The 19,390-nt window shown below is 44.2% G+C and overlaps 1 protein-coding gene across 7 annotated transcripts in view; it reads left to right on the top strand.

Moving 5' to 3' along the window:
* The first annotated feature begins 1,872 nt into the window (after positions 1–1,872).
* The window catches only part of ENTREP2 (endosomal transmembrane epsin interactor 2), a 443,586-nt gene continuing 426,068 nt past the window's right edge, over positions 1,873–19,390 (top strand). For 3 of the 7 annotated variants that reach the window (XM_072737074.1, XM_072737077.1, XM_072737073.1), the window contains exon 1: positions 1,874–2,163. In XM_072737074.1, coding sequence (XP_072593175.1) covers positions 1,945–2,163 — 219 coding nt within the window. In that variant the 5' untranslated portion in view covers positions 1,874–1,944. Of the gene's footprint in view, positions 2,164–19,390 lie in introns of all 7 variants that reach the window. The other 4 variants (XM_072737076.1, XM_072737072.1, XM_072737078.1 and 1 more) reach the window with 2 other exon arrangements.

The following is a 19,390-nucleotide window of genomic DNA, read 5'->3' as shown; positions in this document are numbered from 1 at the left end:
AGAGTTTTTTGATAGAGAGTGTCTCTGGGAAATTAGAATTTGTACTCCAGCACTCTAAATGATGCCAGCCTGAGGCTCAGCCACGCTATAGATAAAAACTGGAGGAAAGGCAGAGTTTGGCCACAGGCCAACATTTTGAGGTCAGTTACTTTATCTGTAGAATTCCCCACCCCTGGTTCATCCCTTGGCCATCCCTTTAAATTGGAAAATAAATCCCATCCCTGCTATGGGGTTGGCTGATAAAGGCTTGAGCTATTGGCCCCTTCAAGAGGAATTTGCATTTTAATAGAGGCTCGTCAAGCCCCAAAGGAATCAATGACTCTAACGGTGAAATTTCAAGCACCAGCAACTGAGATGTTCTGGGGCGAGACTCTCTAGTGTTTTGGATCCAGCAGGGGACACCTTCAGTTCCACTGCACGACCGTGGAAGAATGGCCTGGGGGAATGACCTACCCTTGCCCTTTATTACTATGAACTTTGCCTTTTTATGCCTGATCCCTTTAGACTTCCCAGCACTCGTGGGTCTCTTAATAACACAGTGTTTTTCAACACCGGTGGTCTGAAAGTTGTCACATCAACAGGCCGCAAAGAAAATTGACAACCAAAACTTCCAAGTTTTCTGGGTACCTCAAGGGGGCCGAAAATCAATTGAAAACCTTATACTGGCTAAAGGGAGTGGGGGAGATTTAATAAGTAGTTAATGACATGGTTCATTTAAATTCGTTTTGTGCGATTTAAAAAAATAGATTTTATTGATTCATTCCAGAGACAGAGAGAGAGAGAGAGAGAGAGAGAGAGAGGCAGAGACGTAGACGGAGAAGCGGGCTCCTCGCAGGAAACCTACTGTGGAACTCGATCCCAGGACCCGGGATCAACTCCTGAGCCAAAGGCAGACGGACGTTCGACCACTGAGCCACCCGGCGTCCCTGAGCGGTTTGTTTTAAGCCCAAACTTCTCACTTGTATCAAAAGCCCTGCGAACTCGAGGTGAGTGGGTAAGAGACATCCGTTTGTGAACCGGGAATGCTTTGAATGCCCGGTCCCCCGGGCTCAGTTCTCAGCAGACGGCTGGGGCAACTGCGGCACTGCAGGGAAGCGGCATCTTGGATCCTGGGATTCCGCAGTCGGTGGAGGCTGCTGCGCGCCGCACCTGGGGCAGCGCACGGGGGTTCCGCGCCCTCCGCGCCCTCCGCCGGGCCCGTCGCCGCCTCGGGGAGCGCCATCGGCGGCCGGGCCCAGGCTCGGCGGGCGGCGGGCGGCGGGCGGCGGGTCCCTGCGGCTCGGCCCTGGGCTCGCGCCGACGGAGGGTTCGGCCGCCGAGGCTGCAGCCCTCGACCTTGACGCGCCTGCGGGCCCCGCTCCCGTCCCGCGCGGGGCCCTAGAGCGCCGAGGTCCGGCCTCGGGGACCGCCCCCGCGCCCCGGCCCCGCGTCCCCGCCCCCGCCCGGCGCCCCGGCCCAGCGCGCGGCGGCGGGGCTGGCGCTCGGGCACGGCGGCGGCTCGCCCCCGGCACGCGGCAGCTCGCGCCCGCGCTCGGGCGGGGAACGGGCGGGGAGCGCGCGGGGCGGGCGGGAGAGGGCGCAGCGCGGCGCGGCCGGCGGGCGGCGGGCGGCCCTGCGGAGCGGCGGCGGCGGCGGCGGCGGCGGCGGCATGGGCGCGGGCACGGGCAGGGCCAGCGGGCGCCCGGCTCCCCGCCCGGCTCCCCGCCCGGCTCCCCGCCCGGCTCCCCGCCCGGCCCGGCCCGCTCCCTGCGCGCGGCCGCCGCAGCCCCCGCGGCCCGCGGGAAGGCGGTCCCCTGGCCCGGCGCAACTTGCCTCGGACCCTCGGTGAGGAGAGGCGGCGGCGGCGGCGGCGGCGGCGGCGGGGGGGGCGGCGGGGGGCGCGGCGGGGGCGGCGGCGGCTGGCGGGGGCGCGCGCCGGGCCGGGCCGGCGGGAGCGGGGGAGCGATGCCTCGGGCCGGCGGTCCCCGCGCGCCGCGCCCCGCCGCGCTGCCCCGCAGCCTGTCCCGCCTGCGCGAGTGCCCGGGCCGCTCCCGCGTCGTGCTGGCGCTCGGGGCCACGCAGATGGCGCTCGGATGCCTCATCGTGGCCGTCAGCTTCGCGGCGCTGGCGCTCACCACCTCGGCCCGCGTCCGCCACTCCTGCCCCTTCTGGGCCGGCTTCTCGGTGAGTGTCTGCGGCCGGGGGACGGCGCCGGGGCGCCCAGTGCGGGGCGCGGACGCCGGGGCCGAGCTGCGGGGGCGCGGGGAGCAGCTCGGAAAGTCCGCGCCGGGAACTCCGCGGACGCGACGCCCCGCTCCCGGCCAGCGCGGTCCCTTTCCTACGGCGCCGACCCCGACCCGACTTTTCTGGGAGGAAGCCGCAGCCCGGGCGCAGCCCTCGGCCGAGCCGGCAGCCGCCGGAGGGACCCCGCGGTGCAGGGCGGGCAGCGGGCGCGCGTCGGGGCGCGGAGTGTGCGCCCGGGGACCCCCCCCCCCATCCCCGCGGCCGGCGGCGGACTTGGCGTTTCCCGCGCGCGTCTGGGACGCGGTGCCCCGTGGGCGGCGGGCCCGGGCGGGCGAGCGGAGCCCCGTGCACGCCTCGGTGCGACCCCTCCCTAGAGAGACCAGGGACTGACGGACCCCCGGGGACAGCCGCCGCGAGGCCTCCGCCCGAGGAACGAGCGCCCCGGGAGGGAAAGGCGGGGGGGGGGGGTGCGTGGGAGGCCTCTGTGCATCCTTCTGATGAAAGTTGTGTGTCCCTTATACTGATAGAGAGTGGACATATGGAGACGGGAAAATACACGCGGAGGAGACATTTATAAAGAGAAGCGCTCGTTCTGAGAACTCTTGACATCTGTAACCGCATTTGGTTTGTGGTGCCCAAGGACATCTTACGGCTTAAACTGTAAACTCAGTATGTTTTAACTCCAGCTCCGGGAATCCAAACTAAGCCTGTGTCATGCATGTTTGCTGTTTGTTCCCGAATGTTGGGATTTAACAGTTCTGCCCAGCTTTGCTTGTTCGCGTTGCTGTTCCTTTATAATGGCCTCTGTGCCTCAAGCCCATGGCGAGGCTTTTGAAAGGAGATGGGAGTGAAACCGACTTTGATCCATGCAGGTGCGGCCCTTCCCCCGAATAGGGGTTTGCATTTTCAAAGCTTGTTTCAGACCTCGGGTGAGGCTCGGGGAGCTGATTAGGAACCGCAGCGTGTGTGGCCACAGCTCGGGGTGTTTAAAGCAGAGAGAGGACGGCGGAGGCAGAAACCGGGGAGCCGTGATTCAAATGGACCACTATATATAGTTTTCGCACATCTGTTGCTCAGTTTTTAGCATTATTTAATATGCGTTATTTTCATGTCGCCTGTTTTGTGGGCACTGATGTTTATGTCTGCTGGAACCAGCCTACAGGTGGCAGACTGGTAAATTAGCCTCACTCCCTGGCTCCTCCCTGAGCCTCCCTTTGTCCCATTTAGACTTCGCTATGATTTTGGTGCTCCCAGAGGGCATTGAAAAACAGCTGCCTTTTAACGATAAACCTAAAAGGGAAAACATGACCTGGACATGGTAGAAAAACTATGTGAAAAGTGTGCATTCACTCCATTTTAGTTTGAAAGGGTAAATTGTAAAACAATAATTCTGCCTTTCCAGTGTTAGTCCTTTCGATGGGTATAGCCCATTCGTTTTAACTTTCCCCCATTCAGAGTAATTCTGCAAATGTCTGCTCTGTGCGGGCATTCTTCTACGCTCCGGGGACAGCAATGAACACAACAAGCTCTGCTTACATTTTTTACATTTTAAGGTAACTTCTCTATCTCCTGCTCTACCCCTTTACATCCACTTTCTCACTGCCTTGTTTTCTTTCTTCAAACTTAATCTGCCACAAGCAGGAAACAGCCACTATTTCTGCCAACTGTTCTTTAAAGTTCTCTTAAAACGGTATATGCCAAATTTCACATCTTGTCTCTGCTGTTGGCAGAAATAGTGGCTGTTTCCAGTTGGGACAGGTGTGCATGTTAGCCTTGCTGTGAGTGGTAACATTGGCCCCTTACCCTACATATTATGCCTGTCCTTTGAGGCCCGGAAACTGCCCTGCAAGGATATTTTTCATTTAAGGATAGTGACTAGGGTGTCTGGCTTTATTCTGAAGTCTGCCCTTGTGGGGTAGCACTCTAGCTCCTCTGCATCTTCTGGAATGAAATGTGAGGGCTCTGTAGCAATCTCTAGATTTCCATGCCTTCTCTGTGGTTTGTACATGGTGAAGAATCCCTGTAAAAATGACTTGCCTCTATTTAAGAGAAAATAATACATACAAAAAAGAGCTCACATTTTTTGAGCACGGACTGTGTGCCAGACATTAAGCTGAGTGTTCGATATGGTGTGATAGCACATTTCATCTGTGGTCATTGGTGTTCACACTCTTGTGCAGATCCCTCCACTTGAATTTGGACGGGGCTTCCAACGACTTGCCTTAGCCAACAGAGTCCTGACGACAGAGGCAGTCTCAGGGCTGGGACTAAGCCCTAAGAAGTCTTGGCTGCTTCTGCAGGATACACTGAGATGGAGAGGGAGTAACTAACCTGCTGTATTTAGGGTTTTCCAGAGAAAGAACCAGTAGCTTGCTCATTCATCCTGTCCTCATTCTCTTGAGGAACAGGCCGATGTGGAAGCCGAGAAATCCCATGATCTTGCCATCTGTGAGCTGGAAGACCAAGGAAATTGGTGGTGTGATTCAGTCTGAACGCAAAAGGCCAGGAACCAGGGGGCCAGTGGTGTAATTCTCGGTGGGAATCTGAACGTCTGAGAACCAGGAGTCCTGGTATCTAGAGGCAGGAGAAGACAGATGTCCCAGCTCAGTGAGAGGGTGTGAATTCACCCTTCCTCCTTGCCCTCTTATTTTATTCAGGCCCTCAAAGGATTGGGTGATGCAAGCCCTCCTTGGTGAGGGCAGTCTTCTTTACTCAGCTTACTGATTCAAATGCTAATCTCTTCCGGAGAAACCACCCCAGACACCCCCAGAAACCATGTTTTAACAGCTATCTGGGCATCCTCTAGTCCAGTCAAGTGGATATATAAGATATATAAGTGGATATATGAGATTAATGTGTCCACTTCACTGCGTCCATGCCTGCAAAGGTGAAGATTCCAGAAAAACTTGGAGAGGCTTTGCATTCAGAAAGGCTATGTGAGGTTCAGGGAAGTATCTTGGCAAAGTTGGAGACAGGTGGGGGTGGGGTGGGCAGCAGGTCTGGCAAGAGGGAGCAGATGCTGCTGTTTCAGCCATCTATGGACCACCTTCAAATGGTGTTCCTGCCCCAAGGTCCTTGCCACCCAGCTGGGTTTTGGGAGGCGGGTCATCTCCCTCTGTGGATGAATGCCTGGCCCATTTTGAGAGATGATGATCTGCGCGAACAGTTTAGGAGACTCATGGAGCTAGGTCTTGAATAGCTGTCCTTCAGCAGAGCAGCTTCATTATGTTTCTTTGAAAATTTTGTAAGGCCCAGGACATCAGAGACAAATTCACATTGTGAATTCTCTACTTTATCAGTGACGTACATTGATAAGGATGGAGTCATTGGGAGCCAACTGTGTGGCTGTTATGTATGTATGTATGTGTATTTTGTTTTTCTGTGAAAGCAATGCTGTTGAATTTTTTTTCATACTTTGAAAGCAATATATACTTTTTGCAATAACTGAAACATAGAAGTGTAACAAAGGAAAAATGATAACAATGCCTCCTTCTATCCCAATTCTGGGCCAACAGGGAGCCTGTATTACCAGTGTTGGGTAACGGGATCCTTTTATGCTTTCCTTTACAATCACAAAAACATTAGAATTTATGCATATGTGTGGAATATGTTTCGTTTAAAAAAATTTACAAAAAGATCATGCCACATCCCTTGCTCTGTGACTTTTTAAGTTTAGTATCTAATAAATATTCCCAGCCATAACCCGTTATTTATGATTCCCATTATTTGTAATGACTACATTAGAGTCCATAGTATGAATTATTATAATTTATTCAGTTATTCTCCTGTTGGGAATATTCTGATTTTATCAGTTCTCTGCCTTTACAAATATTGCTGCTTATCTAATCTTAGATGGCAGGACTTTTTTTTGTTTTGTTTTTATTTTTTTATTTTATTTTATTTTATTTTTTTTTTTGAGCATAAATTCCCCGAAGTGGAATTGCTGGTCAGAGGGTATTCAAATTTAGAATTTTGTTGGATATTGCTAGATTGATTTCCTCAGAAGATTGTAGTCATGCCCATCCACAGAAGCATTTCATCAGTGTGCCCTTTTGCCACCTTCTTACCAGCACATGATGTTAGTAATCCTTAACGTTTTTATTCACTGGATGGGAGAAATAAGATATTTCCTTGTTTTCATTTGATCTGCATTTCCATGGTTACTTTATTATATGTTGCAAGTATTTTCCTGCAATATCTTCACTTCTCATTTGCCTTAAATTTTTGGTGTCTTTTGCCATGTAGAGAATTTAAGGACTTCTTATGTAGTCAAATCTGTTCTTTTTCTCTTTTACAGTTTCTGGGTTCTTTTCTCAGAGTTTCGTGTGTGTGTGGGGTGTCCTCATTACAGACATCACACAAATATTCTTTTAAACTTCCTTCTAATGTTTTCGTTTTATCTTTTAATATTCAAATTTTATTTTATCCAGAATTGATTTTTCTTTTGCTATGGAAAAAGGCCCTAACTTTATTTGCTTTCGGACAAATTTCCTGTGTGGTTCTGTTTTGGGCCTCTCTTCAGTTTTACTCTCTTAATTGTCTATGGCGGAGCCAAGACCAAATTATTTTGATGCTCGTAATGTCATGGTGAGGTTCATTATCTGGTAAGGCACACCTCTCCGCGCTCTGCTTTTTCCCAAGTGCCTTGGCTGCTCTTCCATATGAACTTTAAAATATCTTTGTCTACTTGTTCTTTACCTTACGATGTCATTATTTCACATCTGTTCCTGAAGAGTATTTTCACTAGATAAAGAATTCTGGGTTGGCAATGCTTTCCCTTCAGCCTTGAAAAAAATATTCAGATTTCAGCCATCCTTCATGTTTTCTGATAGAAATCCACAGTGATTTCAATTGTTATTGTCATAGGAGGTGGTGTACATTTTCTCCTGTCCTCTCCCTTCTGCCATTAGATTCATCCGGTGAGTTAATATATTTACTGTCTTTTCACTTAAAAGGATCCCATTTGGTTCTTCTTCGTATCTCCTAGTCCCCCCCCCCCTCCTTGCTTTTTGTAGTTTTTCCTTTAATTCCAAAATAGTAACCTTTACTTCCTGGAACATTTTTATTATCATTCCTTTACAGGCTTTTTGTTGGAGAATTCCAGAAACTATAATTGTTTTCCCCTGGAAGTTGACATTTTCCTGAGTCTTTGCATGCTGAATAATTTGGGATTGTCTTTTAGACATGTTGAATATTACGTTGTGAGTCTCTGGATACTATTTTGAATCCTGAGGAGAATGTTGATGTTTCTGTCTTAGTAGGCTATCAGTCCTCTTGAGTTTAGATCACAACTTCTGACCAGCCTACTGTGGGTGGTGGTTCTGATGTCAGTTCAGTTTCCAAAGTCTCTATAATCCTAATCAGAGTTGTCTTGTACATGTGCCACCCAATGACCAATCTGGCTCTTGGTGATCTATCCTGTGGGTCTGTTCCCAAAGTTTGTGTTTTCTTTTTAGGGTTGGTAGTATGTATACATGTGCACCTTGGGGATGAGCCATGAATCCATAAATTAATTTTAGGAATCTCTTTCCCTGTCTCCTCCCTCTCTGGGACTTGGTTGTTTTGTTTCCCTGGAGCTTCCCTTATCTAGTCCTCCAAGAGGGCTAGGGCTTTACCTTGCTTTGCTACATACTTCCTGTGTGGCCATTTGGGTAGGGGCCATGCAGGACGGGAACAGATGGAGAGTCAGCGACAGCACTCTGCCCGGCCTTCTTGGGACCAAGCTTCTGCAATCAGAGAGGACTAACCCTTGTCTGTTCCTGTCGGGGCTCTGGTATTGCTTGGGGCTGAGGTTTGAGAGAAAGAAGAGAAAGACATCCAACGAGAAAAACAATGGGGATTGCCTTACTCTCTTCGGCACTGGGAAGCCTATTTCCAAATCCTTAAGCCAGAAAACTAGAGTGCTTCTGGACTCTTTTTGTCTGCATCCATGCTCAATTTTGGGTCTTAGGCTGTGTCGAGTTTTGGCTGGGGGACACCGTAGAGAGAAAAATGATAAAACTACTGCCACTTTGGTGGTACTTTGAATTATATTGTTCTTCCTCAGTCTAACTGCTGATTTACTTTTCAGAGTTTTCAAGCTGTTTATTCTGTGCCTTCTATTAGGTCATAGCTGCAATCAGTGGGAGACACAGGGTAATGTATGCTTGCTTCCTCTACCTGGAACTGGAACCACAATGTTTTTATTTTTAATATATTCACTATGTGAGTCAAACATCCTATAATCAGAGAGTTGGCCTTTAAATATAAGTCCACAGACATGTAGTTTTGAATTTGCAACAACTCTGAGAATATTGTACCTATGAGTTTAGTAGAAAATGAGCTTCAGAAAACTATAAAATGATTGAAGATTTTAATAAATTCTAGGGATGAACCCTGACTGTATTTAACTATAAAACAAAAATGTGACAATAGGAGGACAAATTAATACATAAATGATATGCGCTCTGATTATATAGAATTATACAGCTAAAAAAAATAAATGGCAGGAGATGAGGAGAGAGTAAGGGGAAAGTAGGATGAACTCCTTGGCACATTGGTTAAATTAGATAGGAATAAAAAGTGTCTCTTGAAGCTGACAAAGCAATGGGGAAGTTAAGATTATTTAAGACTATAAAGATTAATACCAAACTAATACTAGGGACTTAGATTGATGGTTCAAGAAGAGCAAGAGAGGGAAGAAGAAGCATTTACTAGCTACTTGCATTATTTCTCATAGTAGTGAGGTGATAATACCCAAAAGGAGAGGTTACCAAGGGGGTTTTACAAGGTACTCATAGAAAAGTAGTAACTGGAATCCAGATCCTTCCTGCATACCTAAAGAAATGCAGAGAGAGAGAGAGAGAGCAAGGAAGCAGAGACTGCAGCCCACATACTAAAAGATAAAAGACTTTGTATATGAGTGTAGGTGTTTTTAAACGTAGGGTTAAAAATCTGCCGGAGCTGATGCCAAATATGTATAGACTGTATTAATGTATGTAAAGGATCTTAATTAGCCTAGTTAAAAAACTTTTTCAGGTTGACTAACAAAGCAAGATCCAGAGATAGGCCTAAAAATAAAAAAAGATGGAGAGGCTAAAAATAAAAAAGACTGGAAAAGATATACCAGGCAACTTCAAATAAAGAGAAAGCAGGTGGATGGACGAGATGGAATTCATATATTGCTGCTTGTTCATGATACAATAAAATGCCGTCTTCATTATTTGCTTCTCCTGATTAACATTTTTAAAAAAATATTTATTTATTCATGAGAGACACAGAGAGAGAGAGAGAGAGAGAGAGACAGAGACAGAGACAGAGACAGAGACACAACACAGGCAGAGGGAGAAGCAGGCTTCACGCAGGGAGCCCGATATGGGACTCGATCTAGGGACTCCAGGATCACACCCTGGGCCGAAGGTGGCGCCAAACCTCTGAGCCACCCAGGGATCCCTTGATTAACATTTTTTAAAAAAAGATTTTATTTATTTATTCATAGAGACAGAGACAGAGACAGAGAGAGAGAGAGAGAGAGAGAGGCAGAGACACAGGCAGAGGGAGAAGCAGGCACCATACAGAGAGCCTGACGTGGGACTCGATCCCAGGTCTCCAGGATCACGCCCTGGGCTGCAGGCGGCGCTAAACCGCTGCGCCACCGGGACTGCCCCCCCTAATTGACATTTTAATAGTTCTTACTACTCCTCTATGGAGAAACTACTTATTTCTCTTATTTAGAAAATTTTTTACCTTCTTTTTAAGTAACTTTGAGCTTTCTATGTCTATTCATTTCACCTATAAATAATTTTGTTTCTTTACATTCAGTATTCTTCATATTTCAGTATTTTCTATTGCTTATTTCTTTTACATACTACATGATTGAAACCTTAATAATGTCAAAGGATAGTGTGAAAGGAAACATTCATGTCTTGTTTTTGATTTTAGTGGGAATGGTTTTAATTTCATTACTTCGAGCCAGTGTTTGCCTTTATTTCTTAGTAGATAGGTAATTTTGATTACTTAGATTTTGCTGCAGTTTCAGACGTGGAGAAGTTACAAGAAAGGTCCAAAGATTCCCATACCCTTACGCAAGGGTGTGTCAATAACTGACCAATAATTAACTTTTTTTTTCCTCATTAGCTTTATCATTTCCAGACCCCCAAACTTCCAGTTGACCCACTGATCTGTCAGTAATGCATCTAGCTACGTATTGTTTTCTGAATCACTTTGCAAGTACATTGCAGACCTTGTGTCCCTTTGCCCCTTTAAGGGCGTGACATAAACATAGGGCAGTAATAAAAGTCAGGAAATTAACATCAACACAACACTGTTATCTATGGTCCATATTCGGATTTTGCCAATTGTCCCCAAAATGTTCCATATAAATATGCCTGCTTTCCAGTCTAGTATTCAAGTTAGGAATTAAAAGTCATACTTAAGTAGTTTACTTCTGTTTAGAATTCTTATAAAGGATGACTGCTGGATTTTTCAGATGTTTTCAGTTGTATATTCATACAATCCCTTGGTTTTTCTCCTTTAATTATTGATTGATACACTGAGGTATGTTGATAGATTTTCAAACATTGAATTATCCTTGGATTTCTGGAATAAACCTTATCACTTATTCTCTTAACATAGTGCTGGAATACACATGCTGACATATTAAGATGTTTGTTTCTGTAATCATATATAAAGTTGGCCTAGAGTTCATGCATATACAGTAGCATACACTATATTTAGTTTTCTTAAGTTGTGCTGACTTTGTAAAATAACTTGGTGAGCTTTCCATATTTTTCTGTGGATTAGTATGGGAAAGATCTATTCTTTATAAGTTAGCTCATCTATAAAGTCTAGAAAGTGCCTATTTTAAGTAATCGATTCTTTTTTTCTAAGAAGTAGATTCTTAATGACCATTAATTATCTTACATATTAGTCTGTTCAAGTTGTCTTCTTCAGCAAATTTTGGCTTTTGTTTTTATTTTTTTCTACTTAAAAATTGTCACGTGCTACGTATTATAATCATTTCTAGTTATTAATTTCCACTTTTACATTACTTCCACTTATACATTCCTTCTCTGTTTTGTTTTATTTTCTTAGTATGGTAGACTTGTACTGACAAATGCATACTTGACATATGCATTTTTTTAAATAATAAAAGCAATTACAGTTAAAATTTTGTTGAGTATAGGTATATTTGTAGCACATCAATTTCAATAGAGAGTTCTCCCACTTACATTGATTTTTAGATGTTTATAATTTTAGTTTTATTTTTTTCTTTGATCCTGGGATGCTGTGAAAGAATTTTTCTTAATTAGCAGATAGTCTTTTTTGAGAGGTGGAGTTTGGGTGTCATTGTTACTGATTTCTTATTTTACCTAATGAGAGTCAATGTAGCTTGCAAAGTTTCCATTTGTAACTTAGCAGTTTTTAAAATCATCAGTACATTGTTAATTTTTTCAGAGTTAAATTGTGTTTGTGTGTGTGTGTGTGTGTGTGTGAGCGAGCGAAAGAGAGAGAGAGAGGGATGTTACAGTGTTTGACAGGTATGTTTAAGTCATCCCTCCTGTTTTATGTTTTACATTTTTGTATTTCTAGGACTCTGTTTATGTTTTTTACCATTATGGTATTCTATGTGTGTTTATGACTGTGCCTTATTTATTGATGATATCTTTCGTCATAATATAGTATACATCTTTGTTCTGTTCTGAACTTTAGGTATTGGATTCCACTTTGTCTGATATTAGTATCACCATGCCTGCCTTTTAAAAAAAATTTACAGCAACCTTAGAGATTTTCATTGTCCTTGTAATTTTTGTAGATTTTCATTGTCCTTGTAACCTTTTCTCAATTGAAGCACATAATTATCAGTTTCTTTGCTTATCATTGCTTCGTATATCCTGTTACTTCCTTGTGGTTTAAATTTATTTTTTTTTAAAGATTTTTTATTTATTTGACAAAGAGAGAGAGCACAAGCAGAGGGAGGGGCAGACACAGACTCCCTGTTGAGCAGAGAGCCTGACATGGGACAAGACTCAATCCCAGGACCCCGAGATCATAACCCAAGCCCAAGGCAGATGCTTAACCGACTGAGCCACCCAGGCACCTCTAAAATTTCTTCTGTAGTCAAAGATGTCTTTATCATTCTTTCAGTGAGGGTTTGCAAGTGCCTATTTGTCTGAAAAAATTCTGTTTCACTCTGTCTCTTCAAAGATTGTTGATCTGGGTGTAGAATTCTAAGTTGATGGTTATTTTTCCTCAATATTTTTTTATTTTTTAATTTTTTTTTTTAATTTTTTTTTTTTATTATTTATGATAGTCACAGAGAGAGAGAGAGAGGCAGAGACACAGGCGGAGGGAGAAGCAGGCTCCATGCACCAGGAGCCTGATATGGGATTCGATCCCGGGTCTCCAGGATCGCGCCCTGGGCCAAAGGCAGGTGCCAAACCGCTGCGCCACCCAGGGATTCCTTTTCCTCAATATTTTGAGGATATCTTCTGGCCTTTGGTTTTGTAGAAATTCTGCTCTTAGCCTGCTTGTAAGAAATCTGCATTTTCCTGGTTGCTTTAAAAGTTATCTTCTTGGGATACCATGGGTGGCTCAGCGGTTGAGTGTCTGCCTTTGGCTCAGATGGTGATCCCGGGGTCCTGGGATCAAGTCCTGCATTGGGCTCCTCACAGGAAGCCTGCTTCTCTCTCTGCCTATGTTTCTGCCTCTTTCTCTGTGTCTCTCATGAATAAATAAGTAAAATCTTTTTTTTTTTTTTTTAAAGTTATCTTCCTGACTTGGTGGTCTGCACTTTCAACAAATGTGGTTTTATGGCATGAGTCCTGTTTGGGAGTTAACCCATTTGAGTCAAAGGATTGATCATGTCTTCCTGTATGTATCTTAGACTTCCTACTATCCTGCTGGTCTTATTTCCTCTTGTTCAGATCTTCTAACTCTGTCTTTGTGTGCCACAGTCTGAATAACGTCCTTATGTTTCTTCCATTTCACGAGCTGTTTCTTTTCAGTTATTGAACCTGTCCTGTGGAGTTTCTGATCTTGGTGACAATATTTTTTATTTTTAAAGGTTCCATTTTCTAAATATGCCTTTTCTTCTATCATAGTACTTTCTCCTTTTCTTGAGGTCTTGATTCTCTCTTTTATGTCTTTAAGAAATAAAATTAAAAATGTTTTATAGACCTTGGCATTTGGTGTTTCCCTTACTGGAAGTTCTTTGTACTACTCCTGCATGTTGTCTGCTCATGGGTGGGTGATCTGGTTTCCCTGTATATTTTGTATTAGGGTATTTTAGTGAGGAGAGGGGTTGAACACATCTTTAGTGGCCTTCTGCTGTGGAATCCTTATGTAGTCAAATGAGCGTTCATTGCTTGGGAGAGGCTTTGCAAAAGTTTTTTTTTGTGTGTGTGCAAAACTTTTGTTAGGTGCCAGATATCACCATCTGGGACCAAATTTTCTGTTAATTTATTTGCTTGAGAGTTTCCACATAATATGCATGCCAGAAACTTATTGAATGTTCATTCTTTGAAGGTGGTAGCTTTATGCTTTGATTTCTGTTCTGTCTCTGCTTACCTCTGTGGACCAGAGATCCTGATTTTCCTTCCAGCTTGGACACTAGCTAAGCCCCTGGCCATCATAGCTGCCACTCCCCAACCTCTACCTCAGTTTCTCTCAATAGGGAATATTTTGTTGTTGTCTGTTCAGTCCTTCTTGCTGTCTGAGCTGGGAAAGTCTTTGTGTCAGTTGAGGCTGCTATCTTGCTTGAATTGGAAGCCAGTCTCTCTCTCTCTCTTTTTTTTAATTAATTAATTTATTTTTTATTTTTACTTTTTAGGAAGCCAGTCTCTTTAAAACTTGTTTTATGTGTCACTTGCAAATGGGATGTAGCTGGACTTTGATTTTGAATCGGACCTGTAAATCCTTACAGGTTTGATACAGGGAATTCACAGCATTCCTATGTATTGAGATAGGTGATGGATTTAGTTTTAATTCTTTTGATTTAATTTATTATTACTATATATTGTCATTTTCTGTTTTTCCTCTTCCTTTTGCTGGCCTGATCAAGTTGATTTTTAAAAAATATTTCTTTTTTTAAAAAGACTTATTTATTAGAGAGAGAGAGAGAAAGCAAGAGTGAGGGGAGGGGCAGGCGGAGAGAGAATCCTTAAGCATACTCCCTGCTGAGCCCACGTGGAGCCTGATGTGAGGCTCGATTCCAAGGCCCTGAGATCATGACTTGAGCAGAAATCAAGAGTTAGATGGTTAACCAACTAAGCCACCCAGGCGCCCCATAAAAATATTTCTTTTTGGAAATCATAAAATATACATAACATAAAATTTACCATCTTAGCCATTTTTAAGTATATTCTTCTGTGACGTTAAGAACATTCACATTATGGTGCAGTCATTATCACTATTCTTCAGAGCTTTTGCTCATCTGAAACTCTGCATTCATTAAATGGTCCCCCAGCCCCTGGCAACCACCTTTCTGCTTTTCTGTCTCCATGAATTTGGCTATTCTAGGTGCCTCATATAAGTGGAATCATGTGATATTTGTTTTTTTTCTGACTGGCTTATTCTGCTCAGCATGATGTCTATAAGGCTTATCCATGTGACAGAATTTACTTTCTTTTAAGGCTGCATAGTATTTCATTGTATGTATGTACTACATTCTGTTTATCAATTCACCCTTCAGTGGACGCCTGGGTTGCTTCCACTTCTTGGCTATGGAATAATGCTGTGTACGTGGCTGTATAAATATCTGTTCTTTTTTTTTAATTTTTACTTATTATTTATGATAGTCACAGAGAGAGAGAGAGAGAGAGGCAGAGACACAGGCAGAGGGAGAAGCAGGCTCCATGCACCGGGAGCCTGACGTGGGATTCGATCCCGGGTCTCCAGGATCACGCCCTGGGCCAAAGGCAGGCACCAAACTGCTACGCCACCCAGGGAATCCGTAAATATCTGTTCTTAAGTTGATTTTTATTCCATTCTCCACTTTCTTCCCTATTTCATTTTGGACAATCTGTTTCAATTTGAATTTTCTTTCTTTTTCTTAAAGATTTATTTATTTTAGAGAGAGGGAGAGGGAGGGAGCATTGGGGGAGGGGCAGAGGAAGAGGGAGAGAGAAAATCTTAAGCAGACTCCCCACTGAGCATGGAGCCTGATGTGGGGTTCCATCTCACAACCATGAGCTCATGACCTGAGCAGAAACCAAGAATCAGATGTTTAACCAGTTGAGCCACCCAGATGCCTTTTCCTTTCCTTTCCTTTCTTTTTAAAAATATTTAATTAATTTATTTAAGTAATATCTACACCCAGTGTGGAGCTCAAACTCACAACCTTGAGATCAAGAGTCACATGCTCTACTGACTGAGCCAACCAAGTGCCCATCAATCTGAATGTTTTTTAAAAGATTGGTTTATTTATTTTAGAGAGAGAGGGGTGGGGTGGGGCAGAGGGAGAGGGAGAGAGAAACTCAGAGTCCCTGCTGAGCATTAAGCCTGATGTGGGGCCTTGATCTCACGACCATGAGATCATGACTTGACCTGAAACCAAGAGTTGCCTGCTTCACCAACTGTGCCACCTAGGTGCCCCCAATGTGAATTTTCTAATAGTGCACCAAATAAAATGATTGATGCAATCACTATCCTTTTCATTCAAGCCAAATGGTTTTTCACCCCTTCCCACCCCTCTGTTCCACCAGCTCCTACCTCCTGCCCAGTAGCCCCTCAGGAAAAATCTCTGGAACCTTTCTCTGTCTCTGGTTCAATTTGGAAGGCTAGTTCAAAAGGAAATGGATTTTGGACATCATTATATAGTACATATACTCTTTTTTGAGGGAGAATAGTTTTTTGCTTCATACTTCAGTCTTTTATTGGGGAATTTTGAATTTGAATCTTGAAAAGGTCAACAAATAACTGTATTCTATGGTTTTATTGAAGAGTAAAGAAAATGTAATAAAGCCCACTATGATTTCTTAGACTACTTGATATTGTTGCCATATTTGTTGATGAGTTCAAATCGTGTGTGTGAGGTACTTGGCCCTCACAGAGCTGGGTGGTAGGGTGACAGCAACAGAAGGAGAGATTTTTTTTTAAATTTATTTTTTATTTTTTAAAATTTTTTAGAAGGAGAGATGTTGATAGACACAACAAAAGCTACACAGGGCTTCCTCTCGGCCTCCAGCACCCTGCCCTCCTTGGTTCTCCACAGGCACCTGCTGCTGTGAACATTGCCTAGTGAAGGGAGGTCCCCCTCAGTCCTTGGAGAAAGCATTTTGCCTTTCTTATGTATGTGTAATGGCTCCTGTTAGCTTTTCTGGAGGCTCTGTAAGAGTGCCTGTCTGTGTGCTTGCCTGGGGTAGCCCTGGGCCCTTGCTTTGAGACACCAGCTATGATTTTTAGTGAAGGCCTGATTTTTAGCTGTCTACCCCCATTCTGCCATCCCCACCATGCCTCGGTTCAGGCAATCCAAATTCTATTTCTGCATTTAGGCATTTTAACAGACTTGATATTGATATCATGTTTTGGAATTATAGTTTCAATTTATAATCATGGTCTGCTTTTATCTCCTCTACATCTGTCGATGAAAACATTGTATTTTATTTAATGGGTGCAGCATAGTGAAGTGGATGGTGATTTAAGGAGCCTACAGGAATTGGGGATACTGGCATTTTGGGGGAGGGGGTTGTTCAGTCAGGTATTCAGGGCATGGCAAATGTCAACAAGTGACTTCTTTTGTATCAGCAGCTACTAGAGCTTGTGACTGAATTATCTACCACTGAGGCAGTTTAATTGTTCTAAAATAAGTCCTTAAAATCTAAGCACATTCTTGTACAGAGAAAGTAGAGAACATTTGAAATTCATGAAAAGGTAAATTTTTATTTGAAAAATATTGAAGTTATCTAACTATAAGTGGTATTGGCTTCTCCTCCATGATGAGAAATTATAGATAATGCCTTTGATAGTGAACTTGGATGGTGATTTTATTTTATTTTTTAAAGATTTTATTTATTTACTCATGAGAGACAGAGAGAGAGGCAGAGACACAGGCAGAGGGAGAAGCAGGCTCAATCCCGGAAGCCTGACGCGGGACTCGATTCCAGGTCTCCAGGATCTCACCCTGGGCTGAAGGCAGGTGCTAAACCGCTGAGCCACCTGGGCTGCCCAAGGATGGTGATTTTAAAATAGAGATTTGGAACCCTCAGCAAAATTTGAAAGGACTATGATAATGACACCTACTTAATATGTTAATAAGCTACTTAGCCACAAAGAGCATATGCTCATCAGAATCACCTGATTTAAGAAAAAAATATACTTTTTATTCTCCCCCAATTATACCCCACACAGAGTTCTTTGCAAGTATTCACAAAGGGATACTCACTACCTTTTTAGAAACTAGTGTTAGAGCCAGTCGCAGAGAAAGACAAAAAAAACACAGCATCTGCTGTTCACTTGTCAAGTTGTCAGATTCAGCATCAGTATCCCAGTGTCCTCTCTCCGTGCCTGCCACTGCCTTTTGGTGCCATGAGAAGGGGGTGAGGCTCAGTGCCCACTCTTTTTTCTTAAAAGGAAATAGCACCTAGGAAGTGCTAGTGGATTAATGGAGCTTTAGGTCTGCGTACCTGGTGGTAGATAGCTTCTTCCAAGATTGACTTTCTTTTTTGAAAAAAGAGGATATAGAAATATGTACACACACACATGTATATATATTTAGTCCATGATATTTTATTTTTTTGTTGTTATATAATGAATAATTAAAAAAAAAACACAAAACAAAGAGCCAGGAACCCCTTGAGCAAGGCACTGCCCAGGGACTGGAAGAGTCATACCAGTGGCAGTTACTTGTATTCCAGATGGCAACTGTCAGGTGAGGGGAATGGAGTCAGAGTTTAGGGGAAAGAGAAACAATGTTTCTGGGTGGAGAAACAGCCCTGGCAGTGCATGTTCTCTTGAAAGCAGGGGCTGGCCAGTGTTTAGACATAGCTATGTTATATGGTGGTGCTGGTGATTATGATGGTGATGACAAAAGTAGTAGCTGTTTAATATTGTAGAAATTAAAATTCAGATAGCATGGAACAATACAGACTGAAATGCAAAAAATCCATCCCACAGCTCCTGCCTTCCCCATTCCTCAAAGTTAAATATTCTCAGTCTTTCTTTTGTTATTTCTTTGGGGGCAGGTACACCGTTGTCTTCCTATCCAAAGTCCCTGAAGAGAGGTCTGATGCCCATTTTCTTTGATTGGCAGCTTAGCCAGTTTTTCCCCTTCTGGGAGATTCTAGGGTCTCTGTTCTTGGGTGTTCTGATAGCCTGCGGTATTTAGTGAAGGGTCTTAGCCATTCAAGGTGTCCCTTCTTTAATGCTGGAAATCCTGTTCTTTGATGATTTCTGCATCTTGGAGTGAGTTTGTTTGTTTATGTATGTATGTATGTATGTATTTTTCTGTGCTGCTTTTAGGGAACTCCTGTTCACTGGCTGTTTGACCTGTGTTAATCTTACAGGCTCCTCAGCTTGGCTTCCCTATTTTAGATTAGATGCCTTTGCCTTTTGCTTTGTCATCTGGGCGATTTCTTCAGCTTTAGCTTCTGGATCATCTATGGAAATTTTCAAAAGTAACAAGCCATGACACGGGGCTGGACAATTTAAAGGGTCCCAGAGACTGCTGGGTGTACTTGGGTAAGGCTTCAATGAAGGGAGGATACATGGCAGCAGGAGAAAAAAACACAAGCATGTATCAGAGAGCCCTGGGCCACCCTGGGGGCAGCTCCCAGCCAGGATCCTTCCTCTGTGGCACAGGATGCGAGCTTTGCCTGAATTGTGAACTGTCATGATATTTGACAGTCTTAGCCCAAAGTGCACCTTTTCTACCCTTTCTGGTCATGTAGCCAAAGGCAGGCTACACAGCCAGATTCAAAAGAGAAATATCTAGAGAAGCCAAAGGCAAACTATCCGTCCATCTGAACATGTTCTGTAAACATCTGATGAGTTGGAGCGGTTGCGCGGGTCAGTTTCAGACCCAGCAGAGGGTCAGTGTTAATTGCTAGTTGGTAGATTTCCTTCCGGTTTGGCTAACTGCCTGCACCTGTGGTCCCAAGTCTCTGGAGACTAGCCTAGCTTGCAACCGACTGGGTGAGACTCTGTACCTACCCGGCAATCATTATTAAAACTGTGATGAGCTCTTTCGTAT

This window comes from Vulpes vulpes, chromosome 14 (genome assembly GCF_048418805.1).
Source record: "Vulpes vulpes isolate BD-2025 chromosome 14, VulVul3, whole genome shotgun sequence".
In the NCBI taxonomy this organism is placed as follows: domain Eukaryota; kingdom Metazoa; phylum Chordata; class Mammalia; order Carnivora; family Canidae; genus Vulpes; species Vulpes vulpes.
This window is presented reverse-complemented; position numbering and strand designations above follow the sequence as displayed.